The sequence below is a fragment of the Mus pahari genome, chromosome 12, assembly GCF_900095145.1.
Source record: "Mus pahari chromosome 12, PAHARI_EIJ_v1.1, whole genome shotgun sequence".
NCBI lineage: Eukaryota > Metazoa > Chordata > Mammalia > Rodentia > Muridae > Mus > Mus pahari.
Window position 1 is genome coordinate 27,158,216 of NC_034601.1, and position 14,763 is coordinate 27,172,978.

Consider the following 14,763-nt stretch of genomic DNA (forward strand, 5'->3'; position numbering starts at 1 on the left):
ACGGGGTTGAAGTTTATAGCCTCATATCCAATCCAGGCTATTTAAATTGAGAGAACAGATTTGAGAGAATGACTTTAGATTGTATGCCATCTGAAAACCATCCTCTCAACTATGTTCCCTCTCAAAGTAAATAGACTGGGTTGGCTATGAGACTTCAATTCTGTCAGAAATCCACAGAATGTGACATTTAATGTTATTTCTTCACATGTTGTTGAGACCAGTCTGCTCCTGACAGCTTTTCCTGTCTTGGATTCAAAGAAGAAACTGAGCATCTTTGAGCTACTCCAGTTGTGGCGAAACAGTCACTAGGCAAGAATTGCCTCATTTCATCTACAGACATAATACTGTCCAAAGAAAGGACACAATTACAGGTTAGGACAGCTTGATTCTGCAGAGATGGAGTAGGCTAGTCCTTAATATCCTTTTTCTCTAGGTCTGTCGAATAATCCTGGCCAGAAGGCTGCAGACCGAAGCTCCAACGTGTTGAAGTAAGGGACTGTCCAGGTGGTCAGCGGTCTCTATAAATTGGCTAAGTTTTGGAAGCTGTGTTAGGCTTCCCATCTATTTTCAGTTAATATCAGTCATTCTTTGATTTCTGATGGAGTTGAAGACTTATAGGCTCATAGCCAACCCAGGGTATTTACTTAGAGAGGAACAGATTTGAGAGGAGAGCTTTCAGAAGTCAGGCCATAAGTCAGGTGTAGAACTATAGTCTTTTAAGTTAGGATAGCTGACAATGTTCAGTTTTATTGGCAAAAATGTTGGACTGGGTGTTAGGTCTGTCTGATACCATACAATTTACATTGGTTACTGGAGTGTGGGACTGCTGGTTACAGGGGATTATAGCAGAGAGGGAGCTAGTGACTTGCTTGTTCTGCAAGTTAGATGCTGCTGGGGGCAGGGGAAGGGGCTAGCTCCAGAGAGTTGGTGGTGGTGAAGGCAAGAGCACAGGAGTGTGGCCTGGCCCTGTGGAGAGTTGGCAGGTTCCACTTTTAATAGTACCAGCAACACCCATGCCCTAGATAAACTCTATTCTATACTATACCCTTGTATGGCTGGTACCTCACCGGGAAGGGATGCTTCAGCATGGGCCCACCAAGGCACCCCTCCCACTTCACCATACTTCGCACTACAAAACATAGACTTGGCTTTAAAAAACCACGACAGTCACACCCTTTCTCTTGTCCTTTCTTTACCATCCCCCTCTCCTGACTCCCCCCCTACTCCCCACCCCCACTTTTGGACCTTTAGCCCCCCATTTCTCTTTTCCCAGGCACATGCTCACACCTGCACATAAACACACTCCCCTTCAAACTCCTTCACAGAACCCCTTTCTGTTCTGTGTATGAGAAAGAATGTGATGTGGAGTGTTCTGTTTTATTTTGTGTGTGTGTGTGTGTGTGTGTGTGTGTNTTTGTGTGTGTGTGTGTGTGTGTGTGTGTGTGTCTGTGTGTGTGTGTGTGTGTGTGTGTGTCTGTGTGTGTCTGTGTGTCTATCTGTGTGTCTGTCTGTCTGTGTCTGTGTCTGCCTGTGTGTGTGCTCACAGAGGTTAAGGTATTGAATCCCTTGGACCAAGGGAGTTGTGAGCTGCCTGGCAAGGGTGCTAGAACCAGCTCCAGGCCTCTGGAAGAACATCGTGCACTCTTTAACCACGGAGCCATTCTTAGGTCTCAGGAAATGCATATGTCTGTCTTGGCTTAGCTCAAACTGGATTGTGGAAGGATTTCTGGTCGTTAGATGAAAGCCAGCCTTCCTCAGGAACTGTAAAACAGCTTTTCTGTCCATCAAAAGGAGTAATTTCNCCTGCCTCTGGCTAAAGGAACTTATGCATGGCTTTCCATTGACACATCCCTGTGACTTGCATATCAGAGCTCATACTGGCCTCCAGGCTCCCTCAGTCCCTATCCACAGGAACCCATCCTGTATCTCAAAGTCCTCACTAACAGCCTGGCCCTTCTCACCTCCTCAGGCCCCAGCTCACAGGTTTCCCTCCCTGCAGCTCCTCATCCTCCTTATAACCTGAGTGATTTCCCCACACCCTCCCGTCCTCCCTAGCCCTGGCATATCCAATCTGCTCCTTGTTCTCTTGGCTCTGGACTCTTCCAGTTGCCTCTGAATGCTCTCTCTTTCTTATCTACAATAAAACTGCTGCCTTTTAGATTGTTTCTTTACTGTGTCCCTCACACAAACCGTCTCTCCAGCCACAGGTTGTATCTCGTAGTAACACCTGTTTGGTTTTGGACTCTTGTACAAAGGCACACTGAGGGGTATTTTATTTATTTATTTATTTATTTATTTATTTTTTGGTTTTTTGAGACAGGGTTTCTCTGCGCAGTTCTGGCTGTCCTGGAACTCACTCTGTAGACCAGGCTGGCCTCGAACTCAGAAATCCACCTGCCTCTGCCTCCCAAGTGCTGGAATTAAAGGCATGTGCCACCACTGCCTGGCTCCGAGGTGTGTATTTTATATATCAAAGCAGACCTGACCTCCTGGTCCTCCCAGCATCCTTCAGTCTCTACCTGGCAGACCCTGCCCCCAACCCTGAACTTTCCAGCCCAGGGACTGGGCTGCCCTTCCCCCAGAGGTTCTTCCCTATGTAATCCAGACATTTTGGGTTCTCTTTCTCTCTCTCTCTCTCTTATTCTCCTTCTCCTCTTCCTCTTCTTCCTTCTCTTCCTCTTCCTCCTCCCATCCCTGTACTCTTTTTCTAAGAGCACACTGTAACATTCACCCAGTACACTGGAGACAGGAGAGCCTCAGGGCCTGCTACCAGAATTCTCTGGTGGGACCCAGATGCCTGTTTGCCTGAGATCTACACAGCCAGACTGTGGGTAGGAAGTTGCCACATGCCAGAACAGTCAGATACAAGGACATTCAGAACACAGGAGAAAACGCAAGCTTATGTGTTGGCACAATTCACAGACATTCGGATTTGGACATCAGTCACAAATCCAAAGCTGGAGGTCTTCCTAGAAGTACAAAGTGAGTTATCAGAGGTCTGCTGAGGTTGCACGGAATTGTATGGCCCTTGGTTTGATTCCATCTGGTCATCTATCCATTCACCCCCACTGTTTGTTCATTCGGTGTCCCAGATAATTTCCTCTGCAACTCCAGCTCTGTGGGCCACCCCACCTGGGAGGCTGATTTGGTTGACTTGGAGCCTCAGCGGCTTGGAGGGGAGACATGGGAGGTCAGGGACTTCCAAACTTCCCCCTGTGGGTGTATCTTGGGCTGGCTGCACACTTCTCTCAGGGTGGTCTGTTAAATTCACATCTCTGCCTGGCGTCTAGGCTCCACTGGCTCTTTTGGTCCCTACTTTGTCCCAAGTTCTGAAACTGCGGTCCTGCCAGGCTGGATCCTATGAATAGCAGTCACATGGTATAACTGAAGGATCTTCAAAGGGCCTCACAGAGCCCAAACGTCTCCCCAAAGGTCAGTAATTCCCTTCGAAGTTTCCACCATTTGAGTCAATCCCTTAGGCCAAGAACCCACTTGTAGAAGCTCTCTGCTAAAATGCACATGCCTGCCTAAAACTGTGTGATTCTTCTTGCCTCCTCCTTTGCCTCCTCCTACAGCATCTTTCTTCTTTCCCATGTTTGGAGACTTTGTCCAATATGAGCATCTATCTGCAAGAAGCACAGCACACTGTCAGGAAAACATCCCACCTAGAGGCACATCATCATGTGTTCAGTGTGCATCTTGTTGGCAGCCAGTCACAAGACCTACAGTCAGTCAGCCATGCACTTGCTCCAGGCTGTGCATCAGCTGGTAGCACAGGAGAACTTATGGGACATTTATTGGACAGCAGCTGGAAGCTGTGACAATGACCTGTGGTCCTGGCAGTAGCGTGAACTGTGGATCCGGGATTAAGGGATGACTTTGGCCACACTCTTAAAATCACTGCTTTTACCATGGTGGTACCAATGGTAACACACCCTCCTCTGCTCCCACCCACCTGAGATCGATCCTCAGCCTCCCCAGAGTGTTCAGAACTTCCCAGGATCCTCTGCTTAAATTCTCAGGATGTTTTAATCAGGTAGGATCAACCATTCGTTAGGAGATCCTCAAAGCACCAACTGACTAAAGCCTGGCATACTAACAACTCAAGACCAACCACTGATTAAGTTCCTTTGTCTAAGAGGCTAGTTATCTCTCTGGAAAATAGCAGGACCCCTGGAATGGCTCTTTTGTTGTTGTTGTTGTTTAAAGATTTATTTATTATTATCTGTAGGTACACTGAAGCTGTCTTCAGACACATCAGAAGAGAGTGTCNGATCTCATTACAGATGGTTGTAAGCCACTATGTGATTGCTGGGATTTGAACTTTTTTTTTTTAAGATTTATTCATTTGTTTGTTTGTTTATTATATGTAAGTACATATGTAGCTGTGTTCAGACACTCCAGAAGAGGGAGTCAGATCTCGTTTTGGATGGTTGTGAGCCACCATGTGGTTGCTGGGATTTGAACTCAGGACCTTCGGAAGAGCAGTCAGGTGCTCTTACCAGATGAGCCATTTCACCAGCCCGGGATTTGAACTCTTAATCACTGAGCCATCTCTCCAGCCCACGGAATGGCTCTTATTAGCAGAGATAGCGGGGGTGGGGTGGGGGGAGTGATCAGGAGAGCCTGGTTTTGTGAGCAGCGGCTTGAGAGAGCTTGGCTAACAGAGGCTTCAAGCCAGCGTGAGGGTCATGAGGCACTAGGTCGTGCAGGACGATAGGAAAGGTGGGTGACTAGAAGGGCAAAGTCTAACGCCATCTAAGGGTTACTACTGATGCCATGGGATTTGTTGTCTTTCAGAAACAGCCGTGAAGGGCATTTAAGGGAAACTTGTGCTTCGCCAAGTTAAGACCATCGGTTTTATCTTTGATTTGCCTTAACTCCACTGTTGAAATCACAGAGTGGTAGAAATCAGTGTGCAGGGTTCCAGTCCTCTCGGGTGTCCCCGCTTCACTCCGTATAATTCTCTTGGGACGTAGAAAGTGGAGATGAGAAGCAACCGCAGTGTAAACTCGTAATTACCAAAAGGGTCGCAACTGCATCTTTACATTTTCTCCCAGAGAGAGGAGCACAGGAAGGTTCTGCTTTTCTTGGAAGAATGAGAGGACTTCATGAACCTGGTGAGTAGATGCTGAACTTTGCTCACGTGGGTGATGGGGGTGGACGGGCTCCACAGGGAGGAGGTTTGGCTTTCCATCCTTCCTGAGTATTCCTGTTTTCCCTCAGAGCAAGCACAGCCCGTAGGTCTCAGACGGTACAAACTCAGGCTGAGTTACTCTTCTCTTAGCTTGTCCACGGAAGCGTTATGTCTGTCTGTCAGAGACTCCAGATGTGAACCCAGGGCATCTGGAAAGGGTCCTACCACAGCCTCTTTCTCGCTGCGGTGGCAATCAGCCATTACCACAGTGGGGAGTTCACACATCTGGTGCCAGACCCTTCCGGCAGTACCTTCAGATTCTTGTCCTGGGTAAATCTCCAGGATGCTGTCACTCGCCTTCCTGGGACATGCAGTAAGAGATGCATTTGTTGTCGGGTGGCATCAGACTGTCACCCTTCGCCTGCATAGGTGGCCCCCAAAGAAAGATCATTGAAAAATAACCCAAGAGAAACCACTGAAGAACGTGACACAAGATGCATTTGATTTTTAAGATATTTATGAGACACACCCTTTATTCTCACAGAATGTCATTTAATAAATATTTCACCAGGACAATGAGGATAAATCACAAGGATGGGAGGAGACGTTAATGAGATTGAGGATGGAACTTTCAAATTTCAGTTTAACCTTCAATGCATCACACTCGACCCCTGAGACGTGAAGAGCCAGTGGAGAGAAGCATCCTTGAGGAAAATTCGAGCCTCTAGCCCCGGCACACGGGTCAGTATATGGAGGGCCAGTGACAGCGGCTCTTGATGACCTGAAGCAAAGGCTTCTTAAAAGTGAGGAAGACAACGGTGCAGGCCACCAGCAGGGTGAGGCAGCTGGGCAGGATGAGGACGAGGTAGAAGAGACCAGTGTCCACCTGTCCCCACTTACAGCCCTGAGGCAGGCCTTCCGGCAGCTCCACCACACGAACGATCTTGGAAGAGAGGTTGCAAGTGACCATGGACAAGTCCGCAACAGTCTTGAAGTGCTGCAGGGCCCCCCATCCCTCCACCCCACAGCAGTCATAAGGGTTCTGGCTGAGGTAGATCGTCTGCAGACCCTTCAGAGGCTGCTCCGACACAACCCTCTGAGGAAGGGCCGTGAGAGAGTTTCTGCGGAGGTCGAGAGTTTGCAGGGCCAAACTGCCCTTGAACCTTGGGAAGCTGGTCAGGGAGTTTCCCGACAGATCCAACTCCCGCAGGTTCCCAAACGCAGAGAAGTCCATCTCTGCAGCGCCAGAACCAAGACCCACGTCCCTGAGAGACAAGACCTGTAACGTCGGGGCAACAGCCCAGAGAGGGCTAATGCTCCCATTCAGAACCCCCCAGTTGCTAGACAGGTCTAAATGAGTGAGGGAGGTCCCCTGGAACGGGCAGTCTTGTAATGCCTTCAGCCCACAGCCGTCCAGAGAAAGGCTTCTCAAAGAGCCCATGTTTCTGAAATCCACACAACTGGGGGGCCCCTCCCAGTCTACGGGCACCATCTGGGGGCAAAGTGAGATCTGATTGTGACTCATGTCGATTGTAGTGATGCTGTTGGCATTGTCGAAAAGGCCAGTGGGGACTCCCAGGAGCTGGTTGGAACTCAGGTTGAACACCCGGAGGTTCTTGAGGGAGCCCGTGAGCCCCGGAGCCAGGTGCAGCTCTGCCAGCTGGTTGTGGCTCAGATCCAGCTCGGTGAGTGCTCCCGGCGGCTCGTGCTCCCGGAAGTGGAGCATCTTCAGGCAATTCTGGTTGAGGTTCAGGTGGGAAAGGGAAGGTGTCTTCTTCAGGAAACCATCCGGCAGGTGCCGGAACTGGTTTTGGCTCATGTCCAGGAAGCGAAGCGCTGACAGATCGCTGGAGGAAAATTCTTCCCAGAGGTTGACAGTTGTGATGTTAGTCACATTGCCATCCACAAGAAGGAACTGGGCCACCATCTCCTGTGGGGAGGAGGTGTTGTAAAGCTCCCTGTAGAAGCCCATGTTGTTGTCCTGGAGCAGGAGGGTGTGCAGCTTGCCGCACTGAGGCAGGAGTGGGAAGAAGAGCAGCTGGTTGTGAGACAGATCCAGCATCTCCAGTTCGAAGGCCACCTCCTCCCTGGCTGCCAGGAACCACTCCAGGATGTTATAACTGACGTTGAGGAACCGTAACTGGGTGAGGCTGAAGTCCACAATGCAGGGGAGGTTGTTATAGGCAAGGTTGAGACGCCTCAGCTCAGTCAAGCCATCAAATGCCCCGCCCTCGATCTCAAAGATGTAGTTTCTCTGCAAATCCAGCTCCACCAGGTGTTCCAGGCCCTCAAAGATAGAGTCGTCGAGTCTCATGAGGGTATTCCTTGCCAAGGACACAACCTCCAACGAGGAGAGGTTCTGAAGCATGAGAGCCGCCATGTCTTCGGTCAGGGAGTTTCCAGACAAGTCCAGTCTCTGAAGTCCCAGCAGGGCGTGGAGAGCTGAGGCTGACTCCTTGTAGTTCTCGGAGAGGCGGTTGTCTGCCAGAACCAGGTCGAGTAAGTGGCCTTGCTCTCGGAAGGCGTGGTGGCCGATACGGTCCAGGTGACAGCTGTGCAGGCTGAGGTTCTCCAGGCGTGGGTAGGCCTCGAGGGAATGGTTCCACAGGACCTTGAGAGGGTTGGCATCTAGAACGAGCATCCGGGAATGGGATGGGAGGCTGCTGGGTACCGAAGCAAGGTTCAGACCCCGGCAGTCAGCGACTCCGTCGACCTACGTCCACAAACACATGAGGTTTATTCACAGAAATGTAGTTTGCAAAAGCAATCAGCTAGCCAGAAGGTGTTGGTTAGGTGTCCAGGAAAAAAAGAACTATAAGAAAAGCAATACCATCGCTTTCTACATCGCTGGTCAGGAGGACAAGGCCAGTGAGTACCAAACAGCCAATCTCCAAAGCCAAGTGCAGTGAGGCTGTGTAAGGGCTGGAAGGCATAGTGGCTAATACGAAGATGCCAGGTTTGGGCTCTGTAGTTTGTTAATTTGACCCTGAGCAAGGAACTAACTAACCTCTTGCAGCTTCAAATCCTTTACCAGTTTATTAAAATAAAACTTAGGGGCTGGAGAGCTGGCTCAGCTGGTTAAGAGCACTGACTGCTCTTCCAGAGGCCCTGAGTTCAATTCCCAGCAACCGCATGGTGGCTCACAACCATCTGTAATGGGATCCGATGCCCTCTTCTGGTGTGTCTGAAGACAGCTACAGTGTACTCATATAAATAAAATAAATCTTTAAAAAAACAACAGAAAGAAACTGGGCATGGTAGTACAAGCCATTAATCCCAGGACCTGTGGAGATAGAGGCAAGAGGATCTCTGTGAGTTTGAGGCAATTTGGACTACATAGAGAGTTCTGGGCCAGCCAGGACTATATAAGAAGACCCTGTCTCAAAAAAGAAAAGAAAAGAAAAAGACCTTCAGATAATCTCGGCCTCCCTCTCAGAAAAAAGAAGTCACTAACCATTATGCTTGTAATTTTCTCATAGGATTTTTTTTCAAGGATTGAGTATGATTACATATGCAAATCACATTTATTATGGCTAATAAGTGTTAGCATGTCAGCTGTAATTACCAGCATGTGCTAATTAATTAAGCTGCTCATTGTTGAACACTCAAGGTTGTTTTTTTTTTTTTTTTTCTAATTTCAGCATAGACATTAGAATGACTTTTTCAGGTTCCTTCCTGCCTCAACTCCTCCTCCCAGGCCCACTGCATTCATATTGGGATTGCATTAATGTGTTAAGGAACTGACATTTTTATAAATCGAATCTCTGAACTGAGAGGCAGGTGTATCTCCTTATTTTTCCGAGGCCTCTCTGGACAGCACTGTACTCAGGGGCTTGCTTCGGCCTGTAATGGAGCCTGCTCCTCACAGTTGCTGTAGTCAGAGGGGGATCAGACCTTTGTGATTCCCATGGATTCACCAAAGTGTTGCAAAGGATGGAGTGGCCACCCGAGCACGCTGACAACTTTATTGCACCCCCAGGCAGAGTCCAGACTGAGCCCTGAGAAGCGGCTGAATACCTCACACTTTACTCCCCTCTCTTCCCATGCCTAGTGACCCTCAGAGCTACTGTGAAGTTAAGCCTGTTGTTGCCTCTGAGAGGGAATGGTGCCAGTCAAATGAGGCTGGACGGCCAGTGATAATACCACAGTAATGACACTCAGTAAAACACATGGCACTCACTGCATGTCAGGCACCGTCATGAGGGTTGTTATAAATACATTCAATCACCACAGCAGCCCAGTGTCGCAATTCCACTAGTAGAAATTGTTAGTTATCATCATCATTATTATCGATAGTCTCATGTAGCCCAGAATGGCCTTGAACTTGAAATGTAACTGAGACTAGCCTCGAAATCTTGACCCTCCTGTCTCCACTTCCTGAGTACTGTGTTGTCAGGTATGTGCCACCAAGACCAGCCGGTACTATTATTACTTCTATTTTACAGATGAGGAAACTGGCACAGAGTGACTTTGTACCACCAGCTAAACAATAGTGGGGCCAGGATTTAAATTCAGGCAGACTGGTTGGTGACCCTTTCATCACTCTGGAGCATCCTCAAGCACAGTGGCTACTGGTTCCCACAAGCAGGTTAGAACCGCGATAGCCACCATCTTTAAGATTAATCAGCTTTAAGAACATTTTCTTTACCTAGCGTCAAATACACTGAAAAAGATCTTGAATATAAGGATTAACTCTGGCTTCCAATTAGTCTTTCCAGTTCTTGGGCTTGAGGAACGCCTCAGTAGACACGTGTTTCTCAGGCAGACATTTGCTATCCTTCAGTTACAGGCAAATTTCTAGAATCTGCCTCAGTGATTAACTAAATCTATCTCCATGTGCAGACAAGAAACCTTCAAAGGGTCAGGACACCCCAGCGCTGGGTCTTCAGAGACGTAGGCTTGGTCGTGAGCATTTGCTCTGCAGTACCATTTGGGTACATGTTCTCTGCAGAGCTGCTGCGGCCATCCTTGTTGTCTCACACATGGCCTTGAAGGCAGGACTTCTCCGGTGCGGGTGTGTCTCTGGAAGCATTAACGGAGCTTCGATTGACAAGTCATCGGATTCCCAAGCAGACCAGGCCTCATTAGGACAGGGGCAAAGGAGAGAGAGAGAGATCAGAGCCCGAGGAGAAACTCACCACCTTGCAGCCTCCTCGGGAAGCTGCAGTGGCTGTCCCAGGTCCGCTCCTCCATTCCACAATCAAGAAGGGAAAACCCAGGCAAAGCCAAAGGGGCGGGAACTCCATCTCAGGTGCAGCTCTGTGGAAGGAAGACCAGGAAGAACTGAGTGAGGCAGATTAGCCAAGAGGGCTGCTCATCACAGGGCAGAAGGAGCCAGCTAGCTCCCACATGTGTCTGGTCTTAGAGGCCCACAACTACAAGGAGGTGGGAAACCACAGATTATTCAAGTTTCTCAGCTCAGCCGGCACAGCCAACCTTTCACCGACACCGTGGCAAGAGCTCATTTTGTTTTGCCTATGGCATTTAATGGTCAGCTGGCTGACCTCCGAAACTCCAAAGGGGCAGCACAGGGGGATGCAAAGGACTTGAGTACCAGAGCTGAGGTCACAGAGTGTCCTGTGCTTTGCCGAGAAGAAAGAAACTCTCTCTGAAACTCATCGCTACCTGATGCATACATGAGCTGGAGATATATACCATGAGTGAATGAATGAATAAGTGAGTAAATGAATGAATGAATAGAGAAAAGAAGGAGAAACTAGGAGAGAAATACTGACTGTAGCTGCTGGACTTATAAACATATTAATTATTGTGCTGAAAGAAGGCTTTCAAGCCAGGTAGTGGTGACACACACCTTTAATCCTAGCACTCTGGAGGCAGAGGCAGGCAGATCTCTGAGTTTGAGGTCAGCCTGGTATACAAAGTGAGTTTCTGGACATCCAGGACTACACAGAGAAAACCTTGAAAAAGTTTTGAAAGAAAAGTCTTGAAAAAAAGAAGGAGGAGAAAGAGGAGGAGGAGGCAGAGACAGAGAAGATGGATTTCAGAAATATGTCTATCACATTGGTTAGCTCTTTTAAATATGGCCCTTCCCAAAAAAATAAAAAATAAAAAATAAATTAAAAAGGGGGGACATGTTTTCACTTGGATAAGAAAAATAACTTGAAATCCCAGCACTCGGGAGGCAGAGGCAGGTAGATTTCTGAGTTCGAGGCCAGCCTGGTCTACAAAGTGAGTTCCAGGACAGCCAGGGTTATACAGAGAAACCCCGTCTTGAAAAACCAAATACACACACACACACACACACACACACACACACACACACATATATATCTTGAGAAAATGAAAACAATCTTTGGATGGATTACAAAATTCTGAAGTGCAGTTGTAGTTCTCTTGTCTGTGTGTGAACAACAGTCCTAGGAAGGCTTGAAATGATACATCTAATAACAGAAGTCTTCAATGAAGAGGTAACAGCAGGGTCTTCACAAATTCCAGGGGAGTAAGGATCCAGGGGTGATATTGGTCTATCTAGGATCCCAAATGGTCTGAGAATCAAGGGCTGGGAGCAGCCCAGTTCTCCCTCTGTGCGCTCCATAGTGGGAAACCGGGGAGCTCCCCACCCCACTCCACCCCTGTAGATGTAATTGCAAGGGCAACCCTCCAAGTGTGAGATCTAACAGCCCTGGGACATTCCTGTCCTCCTTTAGCTTCATCAGAAGCAAGTGCCTGGTCCAGGTCCATCGGCCCCATCCTCACCTGGATACCCCCAGGAAGGACCACAGGGCAGCTCTTCTGTCTCTCCCTAGGTCAGCCGCTCCCTGCTAACAAGAACCTTCTCACCTTCCGTGACACTTACAGACCTGTCACTGACACACACACACAGGCCACTTTTGCCTCCCTCCTCTTTGCTTTTCTTCTAGCATGTGTACCCATCCCAAAGGGTGATTTAACATCCTGGACAGATATGAGTGCTCACCAGCCAAAAAAAACAGACTATCAGAAAAACAATACCAATTGGCATCAGCCATCACTGAATGCCAGGTCAGCTCCCTGTGCCACAGAAACAATCTGGGATCAGTCCTGCTAGCCTCTGGGAAACCCGCCCAGGGCCTTCTTTCCATTTCTGCACATTTGCAGGAATTGTTATGCCATGGCCAGCACGGGGCACAGATGGCATATGCAGAGCCATCTGGACTCCCATCCACTGTCCTCCCGGGACCCTCCCACACACACATACGAGCTCCCCAGAAACTTTGGGATCCCCGCCCATCCTGAGAAAAGGTTGCCAAACTTAGAAAATGCCAAGGACGCTAAAGAATCGCTCGCTCACGTTCTCATCTCACTTAACATCCTGCGGCTCACAGAGGAGAGATGGGGAAACGGGAATTGTCAGCACAGTAAATCTTCCCCACTTCCTGTCATGTGTGGGCTGCTACGTGCCGCTGTACCCTGCATACTGACAAACTAAACCTCGCCGTGCGCAGCAGGCCAAGAGTGCAGCTCTCCAGGGCTGCACAACGCTTTAGACTGGCGTGCTAGAGAATTACACCCACAAGTGTAATTTTAATTTGTGAAATACCAAAATGTTTACAAAATTTAAATGTATTCTTTCCTCTTAAACTCAGCCAACTAGCCCAGAATACATACAAACATACATACACACACATACCAACATACATACAAGAATAAATCTCGCCATGCTTGTAAGGGCAACATCTGGCAGTAAGTAACAGAATGTCATAGAAAGACGATAGAGTTTGGAACCTGACAGCCCAGAGTTTAAATTCTGCCTCCACTTTCCATCATGGGTGTGAAGTCGCCAAGACTTGGATAATCCTCCTGCAAAACAGGAGCAATGATATCCACTCATAGACTTTTATGAGTGCCACAGAGGATGGTATATTCAAAAGTGCTTCATTAACCATGAAAGCCGCTAATAACCTAATTATTATTTATGAATTTCAAATAGCACCGAGCAGCTTAGGTGGTTGCTGTCCTGTATCATCTCTGTGCGGTACATGAAAAAAAACAAAAACAGTAGCGTGAACATCTAGAGGGATGACTGCATTGCTATACCAATTAAATACATAACATCTATCCAGGAAGGCTGGATTTAAAGGTCTGTATTAACGATCAAGAGAAGTGGCTGGAGAGACGCTCAGCAGTTAATCCAGCTCACTGCATTTGTAGAGGACCTGAGTTTGGTTGCCAGTACTCATGTCATGTGACTCACAACCTCCAGCTCCAGAAAAGCCATCACTTCTGGCATCACAGGGTTCTCTCTCTCTCTCTCTCTCTCTCTCTCTCTCTCTCTCTCTCTCTCATGTATATGTTTATACCCACCACATGCATATAACTAAAAATATATTTTTTTTAAAGAAAAGAAAGGGATGATCTGTGGGCACACTGGAGGCTGGTGATCAGCTATCTATCCTCAGAATGATGATGGCCTCAGCTGGCCATGCTCTGCCTCCTGCGACAAGCTCTGAAGGCTCTGCTTGCTCCCCACCAGGTAGCAGGGAGCCCACTGTATGTTCAAGTATTGTGAGCACTGCTTGGAGGTTAGCAGGCAGGAGAGTGGAGAATCCAAAATCTCTCTCCCTTCCCTCTCCCCTTCAGCCTTCCCTGGTGACCCCAGACTCTGGGACCACCATCCTCCCTCCCTCCCTCCTACCGAGGGTACAGCTTTCTGCATGGCCAAGGGAATACTGTTTGGCTTCTTAGCCTCTTCCATGATTTCCTGCATGACATTTCCCATTTGAAACAGTCTAGGTGACCTCTGCTTCCTTCTTCTTTTTCTTTTTGTTTGTTTGTTTGTTTTTCAAGACAGGGTTTCTCTGTGTAGTCCTGGCTGTCCTGGAACTCACTCTGCAGACCAGGCTGGCCTTGAACTCAGAAATCCGCCTGCCTCTGCCTCCCGAGTGCTGGGATAATCCTGCTTCCTTTACAATGTAAGTGAAAATGGCCTTGAAACAGTATTCCATAAACAGGTAGAATCGGAGGTGATTGATGGCTTCTACTCTGAATTCCAGGCAGCTTGGGAGGCTGAGGCGAAAGGATCACAACTCCGAGGCCGGTCTGATCGACGTTTTGAGGCTCTCAAAATGAAAGATGAAAAGGGCTGGTGTTCCCGGGCTGGGGTAATATCGTGCAGCAGACAAGCAGGTGTGCGAGGTCCTGCGTGCAAGGCACGAAATGATGGAGAAAAAGTAAAAGACTTTAAAATAGCAGCTTTTCAGACTGGGAACACTCTACACATCTGCAGAAAGCTCCCAAGAGACTCTGCACTGCAGGGACCCGGATAAACAGTGCAGTTATCATACCCCACTAGAGAGTCCAAGGAGCCCTCTCGAGGTACGCGGGATGACAAGATGGCATCCTCACCTCTCCACCCCTCCAACTGTTCCTGCCATACCAGCTGCTGCCAGGAAAGGGGCTGCAACCTCGTTGCTAAAGGAGCTGTTAGCAAGTGTCATACATACATTAGCACATAATTAAGAGCTTTCTCTTCAAACAGAGCAGCTTTTTAAAAGTCATAAAGAATGGGGCTAGCCAGGTGGTGGTGGCACACCCTTTAATCCCAGCACTTGGGAGGCAGAGGCAGAGGCAGAGAGGCAGAGAGGCAGAGAGGCAGAGAGGCAGAGAGGCAGAGAGGCAGAGAGGCA

At 48.5% G+C, this 14,763-nt stretch overlaps 1 protein-coding gene across 1 annotated transcript in view; it reads right to left on the reverse strand.

Annotated features, from left to right (window-relative positions):
- Positions 1-5,646: 5,646 nt before the first annotated feature.
- Positions 5,647-14,763, reverse strand: part of Nrros (negative regulator of reactive oxygen species) — a 17,175-nt gene continuing 8,058 nt past the window's right edge. Inside the window, exons 2-3 of the mRNA XM_021209570.2 lie at positions 10,276-10,396; positions 5,647-7,850 (exon numbers count right to left, since the gene is read on the reverse strand). Of these exons, the coding sequence (XP_021065229.1) occupies positions 5,880-7,850; positions 10,276-10,383 (2,079 nt within the window). The 5' untranslated portion in view covers positions 10,384-10,396 and the 3' untranslated portion in view covers positions 5,647-5,879. The remainder of the gene's footprint in view (positions 7,851-10,275; positions 10,397-14,763) is intronic.